The sequence below is a fragment of the Myxine glutinosa genome, chromosome 2, assembly GCF_964187855.1.
Source record: "Myxine glutinosa chromosome 2, kmMyxGlut1.1, whole genome shotgun sequence".
Classification (NCBI taxonomy): domain Eukaryota; kingdom Metazoa; phylum Chordata; class Myxini; order Myxiniformes; family Myxinidae; genus Myxine; species Myxine glutinosa.
In genome coordinates this window covers 21,450,754-21,478,083 of record NC_136262.1, presented here as the reverse complement: position 1 = coordinate 21,478,083, position 27,330 = coordinate 21,450,754, and the positions used below count along the sequence as shown (strand labels likewise).

Below are 27,330 nucleotides of genomic sequence, written 5' to 3'. Positions count from 1 at the left end.
AAATCGTTGTCGACCCAGATGGAATTAAAGGAAGATGGAAAAGATATATGGAAATGCTGTTGAATACAGAGAATGAATGGGATGGCAACATAGAGAGTAACCCAGTTTTAGGACCGGCAGAGAAGATAACTGAGAAGGAAGTTGAGGAAGCGATAAAAGCAATGAAGAGTGGAAAAGCGGGAGTGCCGACGGGAGTTGTGGGAGATATGTTGAAGGCAGCAGGAAGTTGGGGTGTGAAGAGAATGACAGAGATCTGTAATCTGGTGGTGAAAGAAGGCCGCATTCCAGTGGATTGGGAACTGAGTACCCTCGTCCCTCTATACAAGGGGAAAGGTGACCCTCTGGAGTGTGGCTCGTACCGAGCGATAAAGTTATTGGAGCATGGAATGAAGGTATTGGAAAGGGTGTTGGAGAGGAAGATAAGGAAGAAAGTGAAGATCGACGAAATGCAGTTTGGATTTATGCCAGGAAGAGGAACGACAGACGCGCTTTTACATTGTGAGGCAGTTGCAGGAGAAGTACATGGAGAAGAGGAAGAAGTTGTTTCATGGGTTTGTTGATCTGGAGAAAGCATTCGATAGGGTTCCACGCAAAGTATTGACATGGGCAATGAGGAAGTTAGGAGTGGAGGAATGGTTGATCAGAGTAGTGATGGCAATGTACAAAAGAGCGCGCACAGCTGTAAGGACGAAGGATGGGAACAGTGGTGAGTTTGAGGTGAAGGTGGGAGTGCATCAGGGGTCGGTACTAAGTCCACTACTATTTGTAGCTGTGATGGAGGTGCTGGCTCAGAACGTAAAGGAGGGTTTACCGTGGGAGTTGTATGCAGATGATCTGGTGTTGATTGCTGAAAGTATGGATGGACTGAAGGAAAAGATGAACAAGTGGAAGGAATGTATGGGGACAAAAGGTCTGAAGGTGAATATTGGAAAGACGAAGGTGATGGCAAGTGGTAAAGCATGTGGTGAGGTGAAAAGAACTGGGAAGTGTCCGTGTGCTGTGTGCAGGAAGGGTGTCGGAGTGAACTCCATTTAATGTGCAATGTGCGCTGAGTGGGTTCATCAAAAATGTAGTGGTCTGAGAGGGTCATTTACCAGTGTGGCAGCTACATTCAAATGTGAGGTGTGCACGGAGGGAGCTGCAGATGGAGGAAATGTTGAGTTGGATCTTGGAGACGGCGTGAAGCTGGAAGGTGTGAAAACATTTTGCTACCTCGGAGACATGCTGAATGGAGAAGGTGGATCAGACTCGGCAACGGTTGCTCGAGTGAGATGTGCATGGAAGAAGTTTCGGGAACTGAGTGGCGTGCTGATGAGGAGGGGAGTGTCGCTGATGCTGAAGGGAAAGGTGTATGCTGCATGTGTGAGAAGTGTTATGATTTATGGGAGTGAGACATGGGTAATGAACGTAGAGCAGCAACGAAGGGTGGAAATGCGAATGGTTCGATGGATGTGCGGAGTATCATTGAGAGAGAGGAAGACAAATGATGAATTGCGAAAGGTGATGGGAATATTGCCTGTGATGGATGCTGTGAAGAGGAACAGGTTGAGATGGTTTGGTCATGTGTTGAGGAAGGATGAAAGTGACTGGTTGAGAAGAGTGATGGAAATTAATGTGGAAGGAAGTAGAGGACGGGGAAGACCGAGAAAGACTTGGCTAAAGATGGTGGAAGAAGAAATGCGGGCAAGGGGGTTAACAAGGAGAGATGCAGAAAATAGGGCAAAATGGAGAAGATTGTCATGGGGACCGCAAGGGTAACCCCCACTCTAGCAGGGAAAATGGCCTTAAAATGCATGTTGTTGTGTTGTTGTGTTCTCTTCACTTTTTTTAATTTCCCTGATTTTTTTTTTTCCCCTCGGAAATCTGATTTTTTATTTTTATTTTTTTATTTTTAAGTCGAAAATCGGGGGTGCGGTTGATACACGGGTGCGGTTGATACACCGGAAAATACGGTATTTACAACTTGAACCCAGGACCTGTCTTTTGGGAGACAAAAGCAGAACTTTTGAAAAGAGGAAACTCATTGCCACACTGCACTGCACTGATACACCATACCACAAGCACACACATGCATCAATCATAAAAATGCACCAAAAGCACCATCACCAAAAAATGCACAAAACACACATTTTAAAATAATAAGCAATGATGATGGGATGTCTTCTCTGCTGGGCCGCTGGTCCTGGTTGATTTTGATCTTCATGCTTGCTGCCTATTTATAATGAGAGCGCACCGATCGTGTCCGCTCTTTATTTATGGCCAGCAGGCCCAACTCCGGTTGTCCACCTGCATGGCATGGATGCCACTTTGAGAACAGTGGTCCGCAACCAGATACCGCTGGCCACAGTGGCCGGTCCCCAGCAGAGGTGCCAGGCCCCAAAACGTGGGGTCCATATGTGGTGCTATGCCACAGAACGTGTGGTCCATAAGTGGTGTACCAGTGCAGGCCGGAGGCAGCGGAGGTGCGGGCACACAACTGCAGTCACCTGCGCACTCCCCCCGGGCCCAAAAAAACAAGTCCATGAGTGGGGGAAGGAGGACAAGCAAGGCAGCGCGCAAGAGCGCAAGGGTACACATTAATACAAGATAATGCAACATGGAGAGCGCGGGAGAGCGAGCGGAGAAAGCTCGTCCCTACCGTTCGTCACCCCCCATGTCACCTACACTACCCCTTGCCCCTCCCCGTATTTACACCATTTACAAATTCGTCTCTACTGTCTCGTCCCCCATATCTCCCTCTAGTTCCAAATTCAGCATCAATCCCTCCGAAGGAGGAAGAGATGGAATCACAAACACAATGTCACCCCCACGTCATGGTGTGTCTTACCATTCCGAAACATCTGCAAAAACATGGTGTGGAGTACTGTCACCTTGGGTGAGTGGATGCGGATGGTGCGAAGAGATTTTCTCCTAACTACCTTCAAAATGACATTAACACACTTGACACTACCCGGGGTCTTACCCTGCCAAACCATTGGCCACCTTTACTGTGTGGTTCTAAAAACCAATTCCCATTGAACATACTGTGGCGCTCACCAATATGGGGTCTCACTCCCCCGATTCTTTCCCCCTGTGTCCTCGCACAATTTCGGGGCTGGGTCGTGTGGCTCACCAGCAGGTCCGCTCACCTGCACACCTTTGCCACCATGCGTCGCCACCCGAGCTTACCTGCTCCTCACCCTAACCTACCTGGGGAAGGCCCTCTGGCTCCCTTACCCCACTACCGCCCTCTCTGGCGTCGGGCTACCCGGGTCGTCCTCTGGATCCTCGGGCCCCATTGAACACTAACTGGCTCCCAGAGCCTACCTGCGGCCTCATTTGGCCGACAGACTAACAGTGGCGGAGTGCCCATTTAACCTTTCTCACTAACAGGCCACATGCCCAGCCATTCCTCTTTACTCATGCACCAATCACAGCAGTACTCTGCTACTCTCGCACCACAGATGTCAATATCCACCCACAATTTACCTACTCCCTCTACCTACTTTTAAACTACCCTCCCCGGGTATTCGTGAAGGGGCCCATCCTTCCCCCATCCACTCCTTCGCACCATATACTCCACTCCACATATTCCACACTACTCACTCCACACCATCCATTCCATACTATTTATTGTCTCCCGTCGCACCGCGGAGCGAAAGGGGGACTATGGTTTTCCCGTGCGTGCATGCGTGCGTAAGCGAAGGACCGCATTCGAATTTGATGTGTGGGTGCAACCCACGTCAAAATCCAAGATGGCCACCGCCATGTATGTCTGATGCCATGTATGGCTGAACCTTGTGAGCTGAATATCTTGAAAAACAAGCGTTACGCCTAGGTCCCCCGTCGGTGAAGTGATGTGAGTTGACAAAGTGGAAGACGCAAGGCGGCCATCTTGGATTTTGACGTGGCGACCCAATTTTCAATAGGGTTCTTCCTTATGCCGAGATACACCCACACACCAGATTATAAGTTGATACTTCGCTTATTTTTCAATATATTTCACTCACAAGGTTCAGACATATATATGGTGGTGGCCATCTTGGATTTTGACGTGGCGACCCTATTTGCATTAGCGTTCTTCCTTATGCCGAGATACACCCACACACCAAATTAGAAGTTGGTACTTCGCTTATTTTTCAAGATATTCATCTCGCAAGGTTCAGACATACATGGCGGTGGCCATCTTGGATTTTGACGTGGCGACCCAATTTTCAATAGCGTTCTTCCTTATGCCGAGATACACCCACACACCCGATTAGAAGTTGGTACTTCGCTTATTTTTCAATATATTTCGCTCACAAGGTTCACACATATATATGGTGGTGGCCATCTTGGATTTTGACGTGGCGACCCAATTTTCAATAGCGTTCTTCCTTATGCCGAGATACACCCACACACCAAATTAGAATTTGGTACTATCCAAAATCCAAGATGGCCGCCACCATGTATGTCTGAACCTTGTGAGCGGGATATCCTGAAAAATAAGCGAAGTACCAACTTCTAATCTGGTGTGTGGGTGTATCTAGGCAAAAGGAAAAACGCTATTGAAAATTGGGTCACCACGTCAAAATCCAAGATGGCCGCCTTGCATCTTCCACTTTGTCAACTCGCAGCACTTCACCGACGGGGGACCTAGGCGTAACGCTTGTTCCATACCATCTATTCCACACAATCATTCCCCATACACCTGTACTTCTCCACTTGCACACCTTGCAAGTCAATCCACTCAACGCAATGCCATTCATCATGCTCACCACAAATACTCTCGTTCATTTCCTCATTTCATCACTCTCACTACAAACACATAGCATCATCTAATTGAACTACTGCCCTTCTATTACTCGTGCTTCCCAGTCATCCCTTACACTATGCACATCCCACGGCGTTATTATCCATCTAATCTACCTACGTCCCCACTACAGGTATAATGTCGCTACTTAAATCTACAGTTACCTATGGTCATTTCCTAGATCCCTAATCATTATCCTAACCCTCCCGGGCTAGTTTGTACAGCCAATCCCCATAAAACTAAAGCTCCTTTGCCCAAAAATTGCGTGAGGAATGGTGAAACTTCCATTCCGACACGCAGAGTACCATTTCTCAACACTATCGCCATCACAGTCCACTACACTTGAGCCTCTCGGTGCGTCATTACATCATCAAAGCCGAGCGATGCATACGGGTGGTCTGTCTCCTGCAGGTTGGGTCCGTCCGGCATTCGGATTCAGGGGGGGAGGTTTTGTCGGGCCAAGACTCCAGGCACCATCTCGGCGCAAGGCCTTGCGCTCCCATGCGCGATGGCCCAGCCTTGTTCCCGGCCAGAGCGCCGCCACCACAAGGGGGCGCTGCTCCGACCCCTCTTACCTCCCCTCGAACCGGGCCGGTCGCCTTGCCTGGCAAAGTGTGGAATCGACCGTACAGGGCGGAGCCCGGCCCGAATCGTGCACGGCGCTCCGTGCAGAAGCGACGCGGCTACGATCCCGGTCAGCTCCCGCAGCACACAAAGAACACCGCGCCCCGAGAGCTCACATCGGCCTGAACGCTGTCCCGGTCAACGTCGATGCTCCACCCGCATTCTTACACCATGCGTTCCGTTCTGCACTCGTACATCCCGATGCTCCAACGCCTCTCATACAACCCATACATTCCCTGCACTCTATCACCGCACTCTCTGTTACACACCACTCCTCAGTTGCACACCTCTCCCCCGTGTTACGTACTCCGTGACACTCACGGGTGTGCACTCTCTTGCACACCCGCTCAGCGCACACCTACCCACGGGTGTGCAATCCCCCGTCGCACACCCAATCACGCGCTCCACAACCAACCCAGGTGTGCATTCTCGCACACTCGCCACAACCAACTCACTCTCCGTGTCACAATCACTCCCACTATCGCACTCTGTCTTGCATTCATTCTCACTTTCGCTCTCTGTATCACACTCGCGCTCCGGCGCCATTCGCACACGCACGCCATTTCCACTCACACAGCACACCAGGGACCTCCCACAAACGCCCGCGGTACGCTGGGATCCCAAGCGTGTGAAAATTCTTTTCGCGCCAAACACTCTCCTGCAAAATCTCTTTGCACCATATACAGCCCGGCTCACCTTTGGGATCCTCCTCTCCACACGCACCCGGCACCCGCAAATCTTTATAAGGATTAGCAAGTATGGCATCAGGATGCGAACACAGACTTTGGGCATATTCCATTCCTTCCTCCCGCGAGTGCTTTTCTCAGTCTGCTGTCTCTCCAATTTCCACTATTTATTCGATTTTTTTTCTTCAATTTCTTTTTCCTTGTTAAGCCCGACGACCGCTGGTGCTAATAAAAGCAAATTTTCCACTTCGGCGGTCGCCGGCTTCTCTATACCCAGGGTCGCGATTTCTACACCCATTCACATGTCTGCGCTTTGCTCCACCTCGCTCAACCCGCGCTCCTCGAGCCGCGCTACCCCGTCGCGTACAAATGCGACCTCCTCGCTCAACCTGCGGTTAACCTCCCTCTCACATTCCCTTGTTTCATATCTGGCTTGCCCCCTCGCCAGTCCCTCATTTACTCCCTGGGCTTGGCCATTTGTGTCCTCGAATTGGTCCCCTACTTTGCCCTCTAATCCTACCAATTTGACTTCTAGGCCCCCAATTTGGCTTCCCAATTGCTACCCCATTCTATTTTCCATTCCCTCACTATTAGCCCTCATTTCTCCCATTTCCTTACTCAATCCCCCAATTTGGCTTCCCAATTTATTCATTTTCCTGCTGGATTTGTCCCCTTCATGCCTTGCTACGTCCCTCTGCAGGATGATGGACGCCTGTATTTGCGCCATAAATTGCGCCATGAGGGCTTGCATGTCGCCCACCCCCATTCGCGCCGCGGGCACGGCCCCTGCCGCCATGTGCGAGGCGCCGCCATTTTGTGTGCCTGCAACCCCCTCTACTGCACCTTCATTACCTTCTTCCTCCATCTCTCCCACTTCTTCCCTGGGGACCTGGGTTGACTCTAACTCCTCCTCTATCTCCACATTTCCCCCCACCGGCATTCGATCGCCTTGGGTATCCATGGCACGACTCAATTTGGATCTTTTAATAAAAATTTCGGCTGCTCGAAATTTTGACCAAATTTTTCAGATTATATAAAAATTTGGTTCAGGTCCAAGCCCACTCCCAGACACCAATTGTTGCGGATTTGGGGGTCGGCGCTCCCCTTACTAAGGGGGGGGGGCTAATCCCCTTGTCTTTTAAGCTGGCCGTCCCCCAATCCTGGAAATTATAACACTCCTTTCCGGTCGAGATTGGCCAGGGTGATTGGTCAATGGAGTCCCAAATACCTGAGTGCCAATCCGACCGCAACGCAGGGAGATAACTCCCGCTCGGACCGCGGACAAGATGGAAATTGCCGAGCGGTTTAGCAATCCGAAGCCCGAGCCATTAACAAAAGACTAACCCGATCCTGAGCGGTTCCGAAATCATGCCACAGGTACTCAATGGAGAGAAAGGACGAAGACGATCGAATGGAGAGGAAACCAAAGTAATGGATGAACAAATATGATTTATTAATTATGTACAAAAACCCAAAGAGGAAACGAAAGGGAAAGAATATACAAGAAGAAGAAGAAGCAGGACACAGTGCAACCTTACCTATACAGTCTTACTTAACCCCAGGACGAACAAACAGACTTACACGGGAGGGTAGTGGTAGGAGGAGAAGGGTCCAAGCAGATGGTAGGGCGTTGAGATCCGGCTCCGGTCCAGGCTGGAGAATGGGAGGCAGCTTGCGTGTCGCTGGCGCACGATCGGACCTTACACATGGCGGGGGGGGGGGTAGTCCTTCGCAAGTCCGTATGCGCAGTTCTCTGCTCGTGACCTCCTTACTTAGCTTCTCAGGTGTTCAGCGCCGCTCAATGATTCCTCGCGCATCTGGTACAAACGAGCTCAACAACCGGCAACAATAGTGGTCTAGAGGGCCTCAGCCTATTGCAGCAATGCGAGAACCCCCACGTCTCTCTCTCTTCTGCATGCCCTCTCTCTCTTCTGCATGCCCTCTCTCTCTTCTGCGTGCCCTTTCTCTCTTCTCTCTCTTAGCACCTCCTCCTCTCAGCACTTCTCTCTCTCTCCCTCTGTGTAAAAGCGCCGCGCTTGCGCTTATATAGTGCGCTTAGAAATCAAGCCGCGTATTCTCGCACTCCGCCCACCGGTGAGCTCACCTCAGCCTTGGTTGGTTAGCCAGGGCTCACCGGCTCCGCCCCTTACGGGTCGATGACAGGGTTACGCCTCGTTCTGGGCGCTCCGCCCCCTTCTTCTCCAAGCTTGACCGCGTGCGTAATGGCGGCGCTAAGGCAGCGAACGCTGCTGGCAAGGCGCGTACCACAATTTGGAGAGAGTCAAGCCGCAAAATGAATGGAATGGAAAAGGACCTATCTTATTTAATTAATGCAACGCAGATTCAACTATTGGGAACAAAGCCTTATTTGAAACATATTAAGGAATAACTAAAGTCCTATGGTGTCCTACGTGTTGCTTGTGGACTAACTATGGGTGCGACCTTATTAAATGAAGAGAATTATTTACAAGAATTATTTACAAATGAGGGGTTCTCAAAACCGCAACAATATTATGGCAGAGTGAAGCCTTCCCCTATGGCAGAGTGAAGCCTTCCCCTATGGCAGAGTGAAGCCTTCCCCTATGGCAGAGTGAAGCCTTCCCCTATGGCAGAGTGAAGCCTTCCCCTATGGCAGAGTGAAGCCTTCCCCTATGGCAGAGTGAAGCCTTCCCCTATGGCAGAGTGAAGCCTTCCCCTATGGCAGAGTGAAGCCTTCCCCTATGGCGGAGTGAAGCCTTCCCCTATGGCGGAGTGAAGCCTTCCCCTATGGCGGAGTGAAGCCTTCCCCTATGGCGGAGTGAAGCCTTCCCCTATGGCGGAGTGAAGCCTTCCCCTATGGCGGAGTGAAGCCTTCCCCTATGGCGGAGTGAAGCCTTCCCCTATGGCGGAGTGAAGCCTTCCCCTGTGGCGGAGTGAAGCCTTCCCCTGTGGCGGAGTGAAGCCTTCCCCTGTGGCGGAGTGAAGCCTTCCCCTGTGGCGGAGTGAAGCCTTCCCCTGTGGCGGAGTGAAGCCTTCCCCTGTGGCGGAGTGAAGCCTTCCCCTGTGGCGGAGTGAAGCCTTCCCCTGTGGCAGAGTGAAGCCTTCCCCTGTGGCAGAGTGAAGCCTTCCCCTGTGGCAGAGTGAAGCCTTCCCCTGTGGCAGAGTGAAGCCTTCCCCTGTGGCAGAGTGAAGCCTTCCCCTGTGGCAGAGTGAAGCCTTCCCCTGTGGCAGAGTGAAGCCTTCCCCTCACCCCCTCTATGGCAGAGTGAAGCCTTCCCCTCACCCCTTCTATGGCAGAGTGAAGCCTTCCCCTCACCCCCTCTATGGCAGAGTGAAGCCTTCCCCTCACCCCCTCTATGGCAGAGTGAAGCCTTCCCCTCACCCCCTCTATGGCAGAGTGAAGCCTTCCCCTCACCCCCTCTATGGCAGAGTGAAGCCTTCCCCTCACCCCCTCTATGGCAGAGTGAAGCCTTCCCCTCACCCCCTCTATGGCAGAGTGAAGCCTTCCCCTCACCCCCTCTATGGCAGAGTGAAGCCTTCCCCCATGGCGTGGTTACCTCTTCCCCCATGGCGTGGTTACCCCTTCCCCCATGGCGTGGTTACCCCTTCCCCCATGGCGTGGTTACCCCCTTCCCACATGGCGTGGTTACCCCTCCCCCTATGGCGTGGTTACCCCTCCCCCTATGGCGTGGTTACCCCCCCCCCCCCTATGGCATGGTTACCCCTCCCACTATGGCATGGTTACCCCTCCCACTATGGCATGGTTACCCCTCCCACTATAGCAGAGTTACACCTCCCCCTATAGTATGGGGAAAGGCTTATTGCTGTTGAATGGTTTATCTATCTATAATTCCAGTAATCTCTGTGTGTATGTATGTATGTATGTATGTATGTCTGTATGTCTGTGACCGCTGTTTCTCGACAACCACGGGTCCGATATACTTTAAACTTGCCAGGTATATTGCTGGGGACCCGAGGATGTGCCTTTTCAAGGTTTCATATTAATCGGACAAGTAGTTAGCGAGCTATGTCCAAAAAACGATTCAACCAATCAGAGAGCAGCGAGCTATCACGTGTGCCGAACGTGGCGAACAGACTCTGCCTCGGACGGCACATTTGAGAGCGTATTCATTTATTTCACGTTGGCAAACTATGTTGGCGTTAAACTATGTTTTAAAACTAATTAAAACTACTTTGCGATTCTTTCGCTTTCCTGCGCGTTTGTGCACGCTATGGCGATTTCTTTACCAAACTCCGCAAGCCGTTCGCTTTGGACCAAACCATTTCATGTAAATAGAGGGGGGGGATTGTCACCGTACTCGCAAGCGGTTCGCTTTGGACCAAACCATTTCATGTAAATAGAGGGGGGGGGATTGTCACCGTACTCGCAAGCCGTTCGCTTTGGACCAAACCATTTCATGTAAATAGAGGGGGGGGATATAATTTTAGATATATATATATAGTACGGGCATGCCCTAGTTTCTACAATTAGCGCCCTCAATTTTTAATGGTACCACAGAGTTTCTTGGACCCCAAGTACTAATAAAGCACCATATAGAAAAGTATTGTTACCTCCGTCTAGTGAAGGTGAAAGGAGGTTATGTTTTTACCCCTGTCTCTTTGTCTCTTTGTTTGTCTGGTTGGCTGTTTGTGAGCAGGATATCTCAGTTGTTTATGGATTCGGCCAAAATTTGGTGGACAGATTTGATATGTGATTAGGATGAATTTATTATATTTTGGTGAGCGTCCGTAGCCGGATCCGGATACGAGAATTTTTTTGTGATTCTTCACCATTGAGAGATGGGGCCAAAAAGGGTAGAAAGCACGGTCTCAAAAAGTTGTGGACAATTCAGTGCATTCAGAAAGTATTCAGACCCCTTCACTTTTTTCACATTTTGTTATGTTGCAGCCTTATGCTGAAATCGTTCAAATTCATTTTTCCCTCATCAATCTCCACTCAATACCCCATAATGACAAAGAGAAAACAGGATTTTGGAAAGTTTTGCAAATTTATTAAAAATAAAAAACTGAAATATCACATTGACATAAGTATTCATACCCTTTGCTATGACACTTGAAATTTAGTTCAGGTGCCTCCCATTTCTCTTGATCATCTTTGAGATGTTTCTACACCTTGATTGGAGTCCACCTGTGGTAAATGCAATTGATTGGACATGATTTGGAAAGGCACACACCTGTCTATATAAGGTCTCACAGCTGACGATGCATATCGGAGCAAAAACGAAAGCCCACTTGGAGTTTGCAAAAAAGCACCTGAAGGACTCTCAGACTGTGAGAAACAAGATTCTCTGGGCTTTCATGTGTATTTCACTGAGGAGAGGCTTCCGTCTGGCCACTCTGCCATAAAGCCCAGATCGGTGGAGTGTTGCAGTGATGATTGTCCTTCTGGAAGTTTCTCCCATCTCCACACAGGATCTCTGGAGCTCAGCCAGAGTGACCAATTCGGGTTCTTGGTCCCCTCTCTTAACAAGGCCCTGCTCCCCCGATTGCTCAGTTTGGCCGGGCGGCCAGCTCCAGGAAGAGTCGTGGTTGTTCCAAACTTCTTCCTTTTAAGAATTATGGAGGCCACTGTGCTCTTGGGAACCTTCAATGCAGCAGAAATGTTTTTGTAGGCTTCCCCAGATCTGTGCCTCGACACAATCCTGTCTCTGAGCTCTGCAGGCAGTTCCTTCGACCTCATGGCTTGGTTTTTGCTCTGATATGCATTGTCAGCTGTGAGACCTTATATAGACAGGTGTGTGCCTTTCAAAACATGCTGAATGGAGAAGGTGGATCAGACTCGGCAACGGTTGCTAGAGTGAGATGTGCATGGAAGAAGTTTCGGGAACTGAGTGGCGTGCTGATGATGAGGGGAGTGTCGTTGAAGCTGAAGGGAAAGGTGTATGCTGCATGTGTGAGAAATGTTATGATTTATGGGAGCGAGACATGGGTAATGAACGTAGAGCAGCAACGAAGGTTGGAAAGGGTGGAAATGCGAATGGTTCGATGGATGTGCGGAGTATCGTTGAGAGAGAGGAAGACAAATGATGAATTGCGAAAGATGATGGGAATAGGGCCTGTGATTGATGCTGTGAAGAGGAACAGGTTGAGATGGTTTGGTCATGTGTTGAGGAAGGATGAAAGTGACTGGTTGAGAAGAGTGATGGAAATGAATGTAGAAGGAAGTAGAGGACGGGGAAGACCGAGAAAGACTTGGCTAAAGATGGTGGACGAAGAAATGCGGGCAAGGGGGTTAACAAGGAGAGATGTAGAGAATAGGGCAAAATGGAGAAGATTGTCATGGTTAGCAAGGCTAACCCCCGCTCTAGTAAGGAAAATGGCCTTAAAATGCATGTTGTTGTTGTTTTGTTGTGCCTTTCAAAATCATGTCCAATCAATTGAATTTACCACAGGTGGACTCCAATGAATGTGTAGAAACATCTCATAGATGATCAAGAGAAATGGGAGGCACCTGAGCTAAATTTCAAGTGTCATAGCACAGGGTATGAATACTTATGTCAATGTGATATTTCCGTTTTTTCTTTTTAATACATTTCCAAAACTTTCTAAAATCCTGTTTTCTCTTTGTCATTATGGGGTATTGAGTGTAGATTGATGAGGGAAAAAATGAATTTAAACGATTTCAACATGAGGCTGCAACATAACAAAATGTGAAAAAAGTGAATGGGTCTGAATACTTTCTGAATGCACTGTATATGACAAAACATCGTGGATGAGTTTGGTTCGATGGCAAGAACAAGCTGATTGGATTTTGGTTCAGATCCAGATTTTTTTTTTTTTAAATGCAGACACGGCACACATGTACGTATATACGTACGATATAAAATGATTGAATATCATTCAATTCATATTCCAGATCCAGATCCGGTCTATCATTGGGAGAGACAACGTAAACTCTTCAGCCTGGCTGAGGTATCCACTGTCCCAAGTGCTGTTCTTGTTACCCTGTGCTCGCGAAGCGAAAAGCGGGGTTAAGCATTCAGTTACGTACGTATATACGTACATGTGTGCCATGTCTGCATTTAAAAAAATCATTTTCTCGGCAACCGTTGGTCCGATTGACATTAAATTTTCACCATGGGAGGGCGGCCTCCTGTAGAATATTTTAGCGAATATTATGATGTCATAGGTCACGTGTTGCAGGCACCATCTTGGAAAAACGTTACACCTCTATATCTCCCAAACCGCAAAATGGAAACGTGGCTCATTGTCAAGTGCTCACCATGGGGAATAAGATATGTTGATTATGATGTCATCAGTGCCTTAATTATGACGCTATAATTCGACAAATACAACACTTATCCATCCGATCATAATTTTTTTTTTCTTCAGCAACTGTTGGTCTGATGGACACAAAATTTTCACCATAGGAGCACCTCCTCCTTTAGAATATTTTTATGATAAATCATGACGTCTTAGGTCATGTGTTACAGGCGCCATCTTGGAAAAACAGGAAAACGTTGCACCTCTATATCTCCAAAACCGCTCTATGGGAAAAATTAAAACGTGGCTCATTGTAAATATCTCCATATGGGGAATAGGTGTTATTAACGATGACGTCATTGGTGCAATAATTATGACGTCATAATTCGACAGGGACAACACTTGGTCTAATCAGTTTGAAATTTATTGAGCATGATCTATGCAACAATTGTTTAGAGAATATAAATTTTTGATGTCATCGCTCACGTGGTCTGGCAGCCATATTGGATAAAAAAAAAGAAATGTTCAAAAACAGAAGAGTTGGCTCACACCAAGTTGACTGCGCAGGGTAAGTATTCTATGAATACCATCTATTTACCTTTGTTATTGGAAGTGATCTTAGAAAAACACCATGATTAGCTATCTTAACTCAATTATACACGTTAACACAGATTTCGCCCACGGCGGAATCCCCCCTTTGCTGTGGGGGATGAAGTTGCTACAACCTCCATCGTGTGACATCCGGTCAAGTTTGGTTGAGATTTGATTTGATAAGTAACGACCGAATACATCACTGCCAAAAATAGAACGACTCCATTTTGTGTATTTTATTATGATTCTATTTATTTATATATCACAACCCAGGGCTGCCTGGTGCTTTCGGGTGTTGGGGGGGGGGGGGGGGGGGAGGGGAGGAAGATACTCGGCTGGTGGTTATTTAGGTATGTGTGGGACACTGAAAAATTGTGGAGTTATTGGTCTTGTGGTGGTTACCTTTTGTGCTGGCCTGCAGTGACATTGCCTGCCCCCACATCATAATACACTTAATAGCCGCCTTTGGTGGCCTCAAAAAGGATGTCAAGGCCAACGTGTTGTAGTGTAAAACCTTGCCCAGATTGTGAAGTACCTACACCCAAAATTTTGGCCTTCCAGGTGCTGCAGTTCGGCCGGGAAAGAATAACAAACACTAGATAATATAATAAGTATTCGAACAGTGAAGTCAAATTTGTTTTTATTGTTATGTACTGAATAAATTTGGATTTGACATCAAGAGATGAGTATGGTGCATGCTCCATTGGATTTCAATCAGGAGATTGACTCGGCCAGTCCAAAACCTTCCACTTGTTTACCCTGATGAACTCCTTGGTTGCTTTGGCGGTGTGTTTGGGGCATTGTCTTGCTGCATGTTGAAGCGGCGGCCAATGAGTTTGGAGAACTTTTATTATACATAGGCAGACAAAATGTTTTTGTACACTTCCGAATTCATTCTGCTGCTGCCATCATTAGTTACATCATCAATAAAGATGAGCGAGCCAGTCCCAGAGGCAGCCATGCAAGCCCAAGCCTTGACACTACCTCCACCATGCTTCACACATGAGGTAGTATGCTTCACAGATGAGGTAGTATGCTTCACAGATGAGGTAGTATGCTTTGGATCACATGCAGTTCCTTCCTTTCTGCACACTTTCGCCTTTCCATCGATTTGGTAAAGGTTTATCCTCTGTCCATCAAGCTTTGCTGTAGAATTCTACTGGCTTACCTCTGTACTTGTTTAGCAAATTCTAATCTGGCCTCGATTTTGTTGCTGATGAGAGGCTTACATCTTGCGGTGTAGCCTTTGTAATTCTGCTGTCGAAGTCTTCTGCGAACAGTAGATTGTGATACCGTAATCCCTGCACTCTGGAGGTTGTTGGTGATGTTATTGGCAGTTGTTTTAGGGTTTTTATTCACACTTCTGATGATTTTACCTTACCTGGAACGTAGTTCCGGGGAGATTATGGGATGGCACATCGTCCTTTGGTCAGTCAGTAACAACATGCATTTTAAGGCCATTTTCCCTGCTAGAGCGGGGGTTAGCCTTGCGGTCCCCATGACAATCTTCTCCATTTTGCCCTATTTTCTGCATCTCTCCTTGTTAACCCCTTTGCCCACATTTCTTCTTCCACCATCTTTAGCCAAGTCTTTCTCGGTCTACCCCGTCCTCTACTTCCTTCTACATTAATTTCCATCACTCTTCTCAACCAGTCACTTTCATCCTTCCTCAACACATGACCAAATCATCTCAACCTGTTCCTCTTCACAGCATCAATCACGGGCAATATTCCCATCATCTTTCGCAATTCATCATTTGTCTTCCTCTCTCTCAACGATACTCCGCACATCCATCGAACCATTCGCATTTCCACCCTTTCCACCCTTTTCAGTCAGTAAACACTTGCAATTTATTCTCAGAAACTGGTGATGAGATTTTGACACAACTTGGCTAAAATGGCATCTGGTATGTTGCAACTCAAGTCTGTTCATGGTATTAAATGAGTCGGGGTCTAAGGGGTTTTACCAGGGGTCAAAGTGGATCCAGGTTTGACCCCCCCAAAATAGGCATTGGCTTTTTCCTCTGAAACTACACACACAATTTCGATGAAACTTTACCACAACCTTCACCACCCATGATGTACCAAAGTTTGTTTATGGCATTAAAAAAAAAAACTGCTTAATTTGGGGTCTACGGGGGGGTTGACCCCAAAATCAGCGTTTGCTTTCTTCTCAGAAACTACATACATGGTTTTGATAAAACTTCACCACAACCTTGACCACCCGTGATGTACCAACGTTTGTTCATGACATTTAAAAAAATCTGCCCCTTGGGGGATCTACAGGGGGGCTGCCCCCCAAAATAGGTATTTGCTTTCTTCTCAGAAACTACATATGCAATTCTGATGAAACTTAGCCACAACCTTAATCACCTGTGTTGTACCAATGTTTGTTCCTGGCATTAAAAATAAATTGGGGTCTCAGGTGGTCTATGGGGGGAGGGTGGGAGCTTGCCCCCCAAAATAGGTATTTGCTTTTTTTCTCAGAACCTACACACACAATTTTGATGAAACTTCACCACAACCTTCATCATCCGTGATGTACCAATGCTTCTTCAAGGAATTGGAAATATTGGTGTCTGAAGAGGTACACGGGGTGGGAAGGGAGGGGTGTTGTCCCCCAAAATTTGTTTTTTTTTGTTTGTTTATTTAAAGTCTTATGATCATGTTAGTATGATTCTACATGCTGCCCTGTCTTCTGGCAAGTATTGAAATTGGTTTAAAATACCTTTAGTCAGTGCAGTATACTGTTTATTCTACCAGGTGAGCGCCAGGGGTATTGCCCCTATGTTTTTGTCATCAATTGTAGTTGTTTTCCTTGGCTGATCTGGCTGTTGTCTATTGGTATGTCCACGAGTGTTTTATTTATATTTATATTTTTACAAGATATTCCAAATTGTTGTATTTGCTATGCCAAATTATTGTGCTCTGGTTATAATTTAATTATTGAGGTCTTTCAGCTTCCAAATTTCTTGCTTTTCTTTCATGGAGAGTTATATGGTCTTCATGTTGGTTTATGTCTCAACTCCAAAGGAAAAATATCAGGCTCAAACCAAGACTAGACGTGGTCACAGCTCTTTTATTTGTGAACAATCAATGCGACAAGAAACACCTGTCAGTTATTTGTTTCAATACTTATGATTACCTAAAAATGGGGGGACTGAGCATGTGCAGTGCTATTGTTCTACAATGGTAAAACCATAGAAATACCAAGAAATAAAATTCTGTATTCTTGCCTCATATTCATATTTTGATGTCACATCCAGATTTCTCGAGTATATATGCCTGGTGTTGGCTTAGCGGTCAGGGTGCCGGCTTGGGATCCTAGGATCCTGGGTTCGAATCCCGGTCGTTCGCTGAATTAACGCCAGAGGGTTGACTCAGCCTGTCATCCTTCCGAGGTCGGCAAATTGAGTACCAGCTTGCTGGGATGAACGATCCCGGTGTGTACCCCGATTTAGAATAGGTACACCGTATCCCTGCGCATCGTAAGAGCGTGACCAAGGGTTGGCGTCAGGAAGGGCATCCGGCCATAAAAACATTGCCTCAAACAGGGAACCATGATTGTCATGGGGCCCGCAAGGCTAACCCCCACTCTAGCGGGGAAAATGGCCTTAAAACGATCATTCATATAGCAAAAATAACAAATTTGACTTCTCTGTTCCAATACTTATGGAGGGCACTGTATGTGTATAGAACAACTTGTTTGTCTGTGCTTGTCCCACTGTTGTCATCCAAACTATTCAACCCTGCCTCCCTCCTTAATTTAATTTGATAAACAGTTCTCTTTTTGCCTGACATTCTTTCACTAAACTATTTTTGGGAAGGTGTTTTTGTCTTTGGTTCTCCATTGTATTTTTCCTCACTGGTTCCTTTCATTTTGCCTGACAGCTGTCTCGCATGGAGTATGTGCATTCGCGGAACCTTATCTACCGCGACGTAAAGCCAGAGAACTTTTTGGTGGGCCGGCAGAACTCGAGCAAACAACATGTCATCCATATCATAGACTTTGGCCTTGCCAAGGATTACATCGATCCAGAAACGAAGAAGCACATCTCGTACAGAGAGCACAAGAGCCTCACGGGCACTGCTCGCTACATGAGCATAAATACACACCTCGGGAAAGGTTAGGGTGGGTGGGAGTTGCTAACAGGGCGTCCATCTTTCATATCCATTGGCCTATTCTATCCCCTCTAAAATCGAATAACAGGACCATATTGCTCTTCATTGCAGAGCAAAGTCGGAGAGATGACCTTGAAGCTCTTGGACACATGTTCATGTACTTCCTTCGTGGCAGCCTTCCCTGGCAAGGCCTTAAGGTAATTATTTTGGACTTATCATGGTTGCTTCAGTGCAGTATTTCTCTCCATTTATTTCTCTTCCCATTCCAATTTCCTTCTGGAAAACCACGATGTACCTTTTCTTCGTCCTAGAGAGCCTTACCTTAACGGCTTGTAGGAAGGATTATGTTGGATTCAACAAACTTTCTATCAGATTTTTATCTCACCTGGAACAAAGTTCAGGGGAGCTTATGCGATGGTGCGTCGTCAGTCCGTCCGTCTATAAACACTTTCAACTTCTTTTCCAAAACCGCTGAAGGGATTGTGACCAAACTTGGCACAAATGATGTGTTGTGTTGTGACTAAAGTTTGTTCACGGTATTAAAAAAAAAATCGGGGTCTAAGGGGGTTTACCGGGGTCAAAGTGGATCCAGGTTTGACCCCCCAAAATAGGAATTTGCTTTTTTCTCTGAAACTAGACACATTTTTGATGAAACTTGACCACAACCTTCATCACACGTGATGTACCAAAGTTTGTTTAACTGATTAGAAAAATTCGGGTCTGAGGAGGTATATGGGGTTGTGGGAGGGGAGGAGTTGCCCCCCAAAGTTGGTATTTTTGTTTGTTTGTTTAAAGTCTTATGATTATGTTGGTATGATTCTACATGCTGTCCTATCTTCTAGGAACCATTGAAATTGGTTTAAAATACCTTTAGTCGTGCAGTACACTGTTTATTCTACCAGGTGAGCGCCAGGGTATTGCCCCTATGTTTAATGCATATCATCTTTGCTGGCATGATGTCATGGTTGCCTTTTGTTGCCGAATAAAATATAGTATAGTGAGAAATTTGATGCTGCAAATTAACTTGTGTTCCTGTGATCACAAATTTTATTTCGTACTAGGGGTGATGCCCGGCTGTTTGAGTTTTTCCTGGCGAGGATTTCGGGGCATGTTGGACATTGAAAAGCCATGGCGTTATTGGCCTCATGGTGGTTATGTTTTGCCTGCGGCAGCACTGCCTGGTCCCACATCCCAATATACACTCTATAGTAGTCTTTTGTGGCTTCAAAACTGCCTTCAAGGCCAACGTGTGGTAGCTTAATACATTTCCCAGATTCTGAAGTACCTACACACAAAGTGTGGGGCTTCCAGTTGCTACGGATCAGCCACAAGGGTAACAAACGCAAAAACACTTGAAATTATTTACAAGATCTATTGTGTGCTTGCCGAGTGTGTTGAGATCGTTAGGCTCACCCTTTTCCGCCTTGACGGGAAATGTAATATAAAATCGGTCCGTGAGTGTGCAAGTCCTCACGTAGATCTACGTCGGCAAGGCTCTGCACTGTTAAAGTCTATCTTATTTCCTTTTGAGATATTTCGAGTCGAATTACTTGTGTGCATTTTTTTTTTCAGGCGGATACGCTGAAGGAGCGATACCAAAAAATAGGGGACACAAAACGTGCCACTCCAATCGAGGTGCTCTGTGAAAATTTTCCCGGTAATTCTCTGCATTTTTTATTTCATCACAAGCGACTTGTCTCGACCCCAGCATGCCATTTGCTCTGCTACTCGTGTTGTCAAGTTTTGAATCCATTGTGATTACCGGAATGTGCAGTTGTGCTTGTACACTTTTTTTTCATCTGCAAACCCCTGTGTTGTACAAGATGGCCTGAAAGTTGCTTAACCCCTTTACCCCCAGCAGCACATTCGTTCTTAAACTCCTTTAATTATACAGGTTTTATTATGCTGTACTTGCAATATTTAATCAGTCATTCTATCTGTATACGCTCCATCATTCTCCCGTGTTGCTGCATACCAGGGCGGAGGGGAAGGTGAGGGGAAGAGAGGAAGGAAGGTGTGAGAAATTTAGCGGGGGTAAAGCGACTTTCAAGCCACCCTGTACAACATGAGTTAATTGCTGCCATTACCTTTTAAAACGAAACTTATTTTGCAGAAGAGATGGCCACTTACCTTCGGTACGTTCGAAGGCTCGACTTCTTCGAGAGGCCGGACTATGAGTATTTGCGGAAGCTTTTCATGGACCTGTTTGAGCGAAAAGGTTATGCATACGATTACGAGTTTGACTGGACGGGAAGGCAAATTGTAAGTTTGCAGCTGCCTCTTGTGTTCAATTTCAGAAATTGAGAAATCTCTGTGGTGGTCTTGTTGTTGTTTTAAAATGTTGAGAAAAACAATGCTGAGATTTTGTAGACTATGCAATTTGTGTGAACCACTGTCTTGCCATGTGAAAGTAAAAATGGTTGATATTTATTTCAAAAGAATGTGAAATTCAAATTGATAACACCATTAAATTATATACCTCATTCTTAAATCATCTTTTTCAATTCCAAGTGATTTATGTTCATTATAATGCACTCAGTAATAGACTGTGTGCAGTTATCTTCTTTGGTGTGTTGCCTTGCACGCTCCCTCCTGTGATTTCCTGGGCTTAGAAACTTTTGCCATAGACATTTTTATTTGGTTTTTCAAGGCAAAATTCTCAATTGAGCCTGTTGAATGGGACTGCTCATGTGACTGCTCCAAATCATCGTTGTTGCAGTTCCTGTTTAGGTGCATGTGCGTTCTCTTTACCTCCGCCAATGAAGCTGGACGGAGGTTATGTTTTCACCCCTGTCTTGTCTGTTTGATTGTCTGTGAGCAGGATAACTCAAAACGATATGGACAGATTTGGTGGATAGGTTGGGTGTGTTCAAGGACGATTTGATTAGATTTTGGTGAAGATACGGATCCAGATCTGCGAATTATTTGTGATTCTTCACCATTGGAAGGTCGGGTCAAAACCGAAATACATCGCACGCTATCTCAAAAGATTATTGGACGGATTGGGATGAAACTTGGTGGACAGGTCGAGTGTGTGACAAGAACAAGCTGATGAGATTTTAGTTTAGATCTGGATTCAGATCTATCGGTGGGATACAAAACATAAACTGTTCAGCCTTGCGGAGGTATGTGCTCGATTGAGTGCCGTTCTAGTTACAACTGTTATGCAAGACAACAGGTTAGCATGCTACTCAATACGGCAAGAGACTCCTCCAAAATGCTCTACTTTAATTGCTAAGTACAGTCGGATCCTGACATTTGCACTCCCAACATTTGCGGGTTACGCGTATTCGGGTTGATAAATTGCGACCCTGTATCACGCATACTTGCAGTTTTTCGCTGGTGTGAAATACAGTTTTCCCACGAGCTGCGAGCCCAACACAGTTCTAAAGCATATCTCCCACCGTCCATGCACAAAGCAGCGGGAGGTACGCAAAAAAACATGTCTTCCATGAACCACAAGCATGATCTGCTTCTACATTTGTGGCCGTGTGCTTCACGTTTTCACGGCTTTTTGCGGCCAAATAAAAATATTTTAGCCACGCTATAAGCAGGCTTCGCTTCGTTGTCTCCCTTGACATATCTCGTGCCTTCGATACAGTCTGGGACCCCGCCCTGGTCACAAACTCTCCTCTTATCGTATCCATGGAAATCTCCATGCATGGCTCATGCACTTCCTCTCCTGTTGTAGTCAATGTGTGGCTCTAAATGGAATTCTCTCATCTCCCCTTTCTGTCCAGGCTAGAGTTCCTCAAGGCAGTGTTCTGGGCCCTGTGCTTTTTCTGGTCTTCATTAATGACCTCTTCGACTCTCTGGAAAGTCCTCTCTATCTCTTTGCTGATGACTCCACCCTCTGCCGCTCCATATCTCAACCCTCAGATCGGCAGGCTGCAGCCTCTTCACTCTCTGCAGACCTGGACAAAATCACAAACTGGTCAAACAAGTGGAACATGTCTTTCAATCCTGACAAATCTCACACTCTCACTATGTCTCTCCGTAAAGACCGTCTGGAAAACCCTCCCATCTACTTTCTCAACAATCCTCTCAAATAAGTTCTGTCACTCAAGCTTTTGGGTGTCACGATCTGCCATGATCTTTCCTGGGAAAACCACGTTTCCAAGCTGGCCTCCAGAGCCAGTCACCGAATGTGCATCCTCCGTCGTGCGAAGTCCTTTCTGGACACCTCTGAGCTTCGCACCTCATACAAAGCTTTCATCCACAGCTCAATGGAGTACTGCTCTCCCCTCTGGGCTGGTGCTCCGGCCTCACATCTAGCTTGGCTTCATGCTGTAGAAACCAAGGCTTTTAGAATCATTGGTATCTCCCACGATGAAGCTGATTCTTGGAGCCTTTCACTCACTCACTGCAGGCAGGTTGGTGGTCTTTCTGTCTTCTGCTGACTCCTCTTTGGCCTAGCTCCCCCTGCTCTGTCTGTGTTCTGTCCCCCAAATATTCCTGTATGAAGCACAAGATCTGCCAGCAACCCTCTTCTGGTCAAACTGCCAAAATCAAGACTCTCTGCTCACCTTCACTCTTTCATTCCTCTTTTCTCCTGCCTCTGGAACAAACTCCCACACTCTTTTCAATCCCACTCATCCCTCCTGGTGTTCAAAACAGCTGTTCACCACAATCTCTTTTCTTCACCCATTCAAAACCTTGATCTTTCTTACCCCCATTAATACACCCCAAATCTACCTCCTTCAAATTCCTGGATTTCTTTCCTGAAAGTCCTTGTAGTGTCCATCTTGTTTATCCCATGTATCCTGCCCCAGCCCTCTCCCTTTCACAGATCTCCTGATGTTCCTGTTTCCTGCTGTTGTTGGGCTTCCCTCTCTCCACCTCTTGTATCCCACTCCCTTTAGTATATGTTATATGTGTTGGCTCTTACTCGAGTCTCGACTTGGTACACAAAAAAAATAAAAATAAAAATATAGAATTTGTTCACTTCTGGATTCGGGAACTTTTCTGGATTTTGGATAATTATTTTTTCTGGATTTTCTGGATTCACTTCTGGATTCGGGAACTTCTGAACTAAGGAATTTGCCTTGGTATTTTGATGGATACAGCTGCATGTCGATCGCACTGAAAAATTATAATTGTATTGAGGAATTTCTGAAACCTCCTACCTTCCTTATGACACCTGCTGGGATCCCAAAACGTTCCACAGAACGTTATTATATTTCCTTTTAGTAAAATATGCAACTGTCATGGTTACTAAATGCATCCCCCTGTCATGTGACCAGATCCTCAACTCTGATTGGTATACGTTTGTGGGGACATACAGACAGACAAACGCTTTTCTGGGCAGCGTTGCCCTACAGGCTACGCCATGAAAATGATTAAGGTAGCGTCGCACTTTTATGCTGCTGTTTCAACCTAGAAGGTGCCCTCATATATCCAAGCCTAAAGTTATCATTGTATTTTGTTGTTTTATTTTTACGGCGTAGCCTGTAGGGGAAAGCCGTCTTAGAACAGTGTTTGTCCGTCTGTATTTATGTCCCCTCAAATGTATACCAATCAGAGCTGAGGATCTGGTCACATGACAGGGTGATGTGATTACGTCTGATGTCATTACGGCGATACAGCGGCCTCACCTTTGGATACAGCTGCCTCACCTTTGGACCGCTTCGAACAAATTAAGCCTAGGTTTCTTAATACAGTAGTGTATCATTTCAGTAGTATAGTTTTCGTAATAGTAATAATAATAATATAGTAAATATGACCATAACACTTTAATCCCAATGTCGTGAATACTAAATTAGTGGATTGAAGCGGTGTATGGTTCATGATTCGATGATAAGCGGTATACTGTAATAACAACTGCGGAAGTAAGGAATTTGCCTCGGTGTTTTGATGGCATGTTATTAACCCAACCCTTGTGGGGTATATAGATTACAGTCTGCAAGTAAAATTTACCTCACGGATGTCTGGATTCCTCCAAATTTCTTTGTTTAATGTTATAAACAGCATTAGCGACTGTTTAAAAAGCTAATCATATGTTTGTGGTTTATAATTTTTTACAAGCCCGTCTATGCCACTGTTAGACTTTCGGTCTTGTTTTGATGTGTTTGTACCAAATATTGTGATTTGTCCTGTGGTAGCATTAGCCAATCTAGTTATATTTGTTCATCCCCACCCCTTTCATACTTTTTTTACCCTCGCCAGAGAGAGTATCGATTTGAGTCCGTTTGTTTTGTCTGTTTTTCCACACAGAATAAATATGATTTTCTCTGCAACCAGTGGTCCGATTGACAGGAAATTGTCACCATAGGTGCACCTCCTCCTGTAGAATTTTTAAAAAATGAAAACTATGACATCATCGGTCACGTGGTACCGGCGCCATCTTGGAAAAACCGAAAAGCTTTGCACCTCTATCTCCAAAAGCGCTGCATAGAAGAAAATTGAGACATGGCTTATTCTAAAGAACTCTCCATGGGGAATAACATGTGTTAATGATGATGTCATAAGTTCTTCCATTATGAGGTCATAATTCCACAAGTGCAAAACTTCATCCGATCAAGATGATTTTTTTTTTCTCCGCAACCGTTGATCTGATTGACAGGAAATTTTCATCATAGGTGCAACTCCTGTAGAATTTTTTAATGATAATTATGACGTCATAGGTCAGGTACCGGAAATCCGGAAGTGCCATCTTGGAAAAGATGTGCCATCTTCATACCGGAAGTCATCTTCATACCGGAAGTGCCCTCTTGGAAAAATCGAAAAACCTTGCACCTCTATATCTCCGAAAGCGCTGCATAGAAGAAAATTGAGACATGGCTCATTGTAAAGAACTCTCCATGGGGAATAACATAGGTTAATGATGATGTCATAATTCGACAAGTACAAAACTTCATCCCATCAAGATGAAATTTCTTGAGCTCATCTATGGATAAATTGGTGGAGAAAAAAAATAATGACGTCATTGGTCACGTGGTTCAGCCACCATATTTGTTTTACCACAAAAGCCTTATAAAACACTAAAAACACATCCTGGCGAGTGTCTGCAATCTCTGATTTCTCTTTCTTGTTGTTCTTGTTGTACAGTCCAGTGTGGCTGGATCCGTGCATTCCGAAAATGCTGTGTTACCAGTGAGAGATCAACAAAGGGACCGTGTTGCCGCCCAAGGACGAAACCAGGTGCGTTTTGTGGCACTGAAATGAAATGCTATTTTGAAAAGAATTTTCTGGGTTTGATTCAACATTTTCTCAGAGCTATTTTGGTTTTCATGCTGGTTCTTTTCAATGTGAACCCCCCCCCCCCCCCCTCCACCCCTGCTAATTAGGGTACCATTAGACTTACAGGCTTTGGTACCCTATTTTTCTGTTCTGTTTATTATTGTTATTAGTCCCCTACCGGTGTACACTGGAGGGGACTATAGGTTTGCACGCTGTACCTCCGTCTGTCAGTCCGTCAGTCCGTCACGCAAAGAACAGTTTTCCGGACTTTTTTTCTAAACTCTTAATGTTAATGATTTCAAACTTGGCAGATGGTTTCCTCATGACAAGTTACAGATCAAGTTCGAACTTCACGACGTTTCGATCATTTTTGACAAAGTTATGGCACTTTGAACTTTGGGAATTCTGATAATTCTGATGATCCTTATGGTTGCCGTTTGCCATTTTAAGTTTTAATTTCCTTTAAAAAACATTTTCTCTGCAATAATAGGACTGATTGAGATCAAATTTTCACCATAGGATGGACTCGGTCTGTAGAATAATTTAATGGTAATTATGACGTCATAGGTCACGTGGTTCGGCCGCCATATTGTTTTTCGTGAAAACACGAAAACCCCTTTTTCTCTGCAACGGCTGAACAGATCGAGGCCAAACTTTGCAGGCAGAATCGCATACCCATTACGAACAAAAAAAGTCAACGAGCATGACATCATGCGTAACATGGTTTCAGAGTTATGACGTTTTAAAGCATGAACCTTTAAAACCGAGCCCCTCCCTCATTATTGATCCAATCGAGGGGAAACTTCACAGATCTGTTCAGCATGTCAGTCTCCTAAAATGTCCTTTTGGAATTTGCGATAGGTCACGTGGTTTGGCAGATATCGTTAATTAAACGAAAATATTTTAAAAATGGATATCTCTTGAATTGCGAGTACCTCAGACCGTGAGTTGAATTAATGAATATGAATGAATGGATGATCGTTTTAAGGCCATTTTTCCCCGCTAGAGTGGGGGTTGGCCTTGCAGGCCCCATGACCTCATGGGGCCCTGTTTGAGGCAATGTTTTTATGGCCGGATGCCCTTCCTGACGCCAACTCTTAGTCGCCTCTTACGATGCGCAGGGATACGGTGTACCTATTCTAAATCGGGGTACACACAGTGATCATTCATCCCAGCAAGCTGGTACTCAATTTGCCAACCTCGGAAGGATGACAGGCTGAGTCAACCACCCTGATGTTAATTCAGCGATCGACCGGGATTCAAACTCAGGATCCTAGGATCCCAAGCTCGCGCCCTAACCGCTAAGCCAACACCAGAGTTGGTAATTATATAATTCACACAGTGCAATACGTGCAGGCCGCTCCACGGAGCGACCTTGCAGGCTTATCAATGAGGCGAGGCGTGACATACATGTGTCTCAGCATACCTCAGATCAAGTTTGAAAACCAGCATCAACCGTGCATAAATTTGCATATTCGATCATTTTTGACAAAGTTATGGCACTTTGAACTTTGGTAGGGGACATGTATTGCAGCGCAATACTCAGAATGCTTGTTTTTCTTATTTTTGTTTCATTTTGTTGTGTGTGGATTTTAATGCCGCTGTCTTTGGCCTTTCAGATGGACCGCCGAGGAGCCTGGGAAGTCCAACCTCAACGGCAAGGAAATGCCTATCACATGGGAGCTCCTCTTGCTCCTGATAGATACATGACCTCAGCACAGGTATAATTTGTTTACTTTCCTTTTTAATTCTGCAAAAACTTGTTTTTTATTTATTTATCTGTGTATATACAAGATCATCATAAAGCAACGTGACATCAGGGAAAAATGCAATGAACTGGGAGTGGAACAGTGAGGTCACATTTTGACTCAACCTGCTGGGGAGTGAACAAACTAGAAAGGGGAGAGAGGTGAGGTGAGGTGAGGGGAGGGAACACAATAACCTGAAAGTAAGAGGATTGGGCGAAGGAGAGGATAATAACTAGAAAAAAAACAAAACAGAAAATCGAACAACGGCGTAGCCGGGCTTGTTTGATACTTTAGTTTAAGAGGGTAGTATGACCTGGGAGGGAATACTAGTTAGCAGTTATCAAATGATGTAACAAAACAACACAACAGGCATTTTAAGGCCATTTTCCCTGCTAGAGTGGGGGTTA

The 27,330-nt window shown here is 45.8% G+C and overlaps 1 protein-coding gene across 8 annotated transcripts in view; it reads left to right on the top strand.

Annotated features, from left to right (window-relative positions):
• The window catches only part of LOC137421987 (casein kinase I), an 87,346-nt gene that overhangs the window by 22,223 nt on the left and 37,793 nt on the right, over positions 1-27,330 (top strand). For 7 of the 8 annotated variants that reach the window (XM_068108636.2, XM_078773018.1, XM_078773017.1 and 4 more), the window contains 6 exons: positions 17,766-18,000; positions 18,108-18,193; positions 19,569-19,653; positions 20,110-20,258; positions 25,044-25,136; positions 26,795-26,896. In XM_068108636.2, coding sequence (XP_067964737.2) covers positions 17,766-18,000; positions 18,108-18,193; positions 19,569-19,653; positions 20,110-20,258; positions 25,044-25,136; positions 26,795-26,896 — 750 coding nt within the window. Of the gene's footprint in view, positions 1-16,100; positions 16,462-17,765; positions 18,001-18,107; positions 18,194-19,568; positions 19,654-20,109; positions 20,259-25,043; positions 25,137-26,794; positions 26,897-27,330 lie in introns of those variants that run through there. The other variant, XM_078773019.1, reaches the window with a different exon arrangement.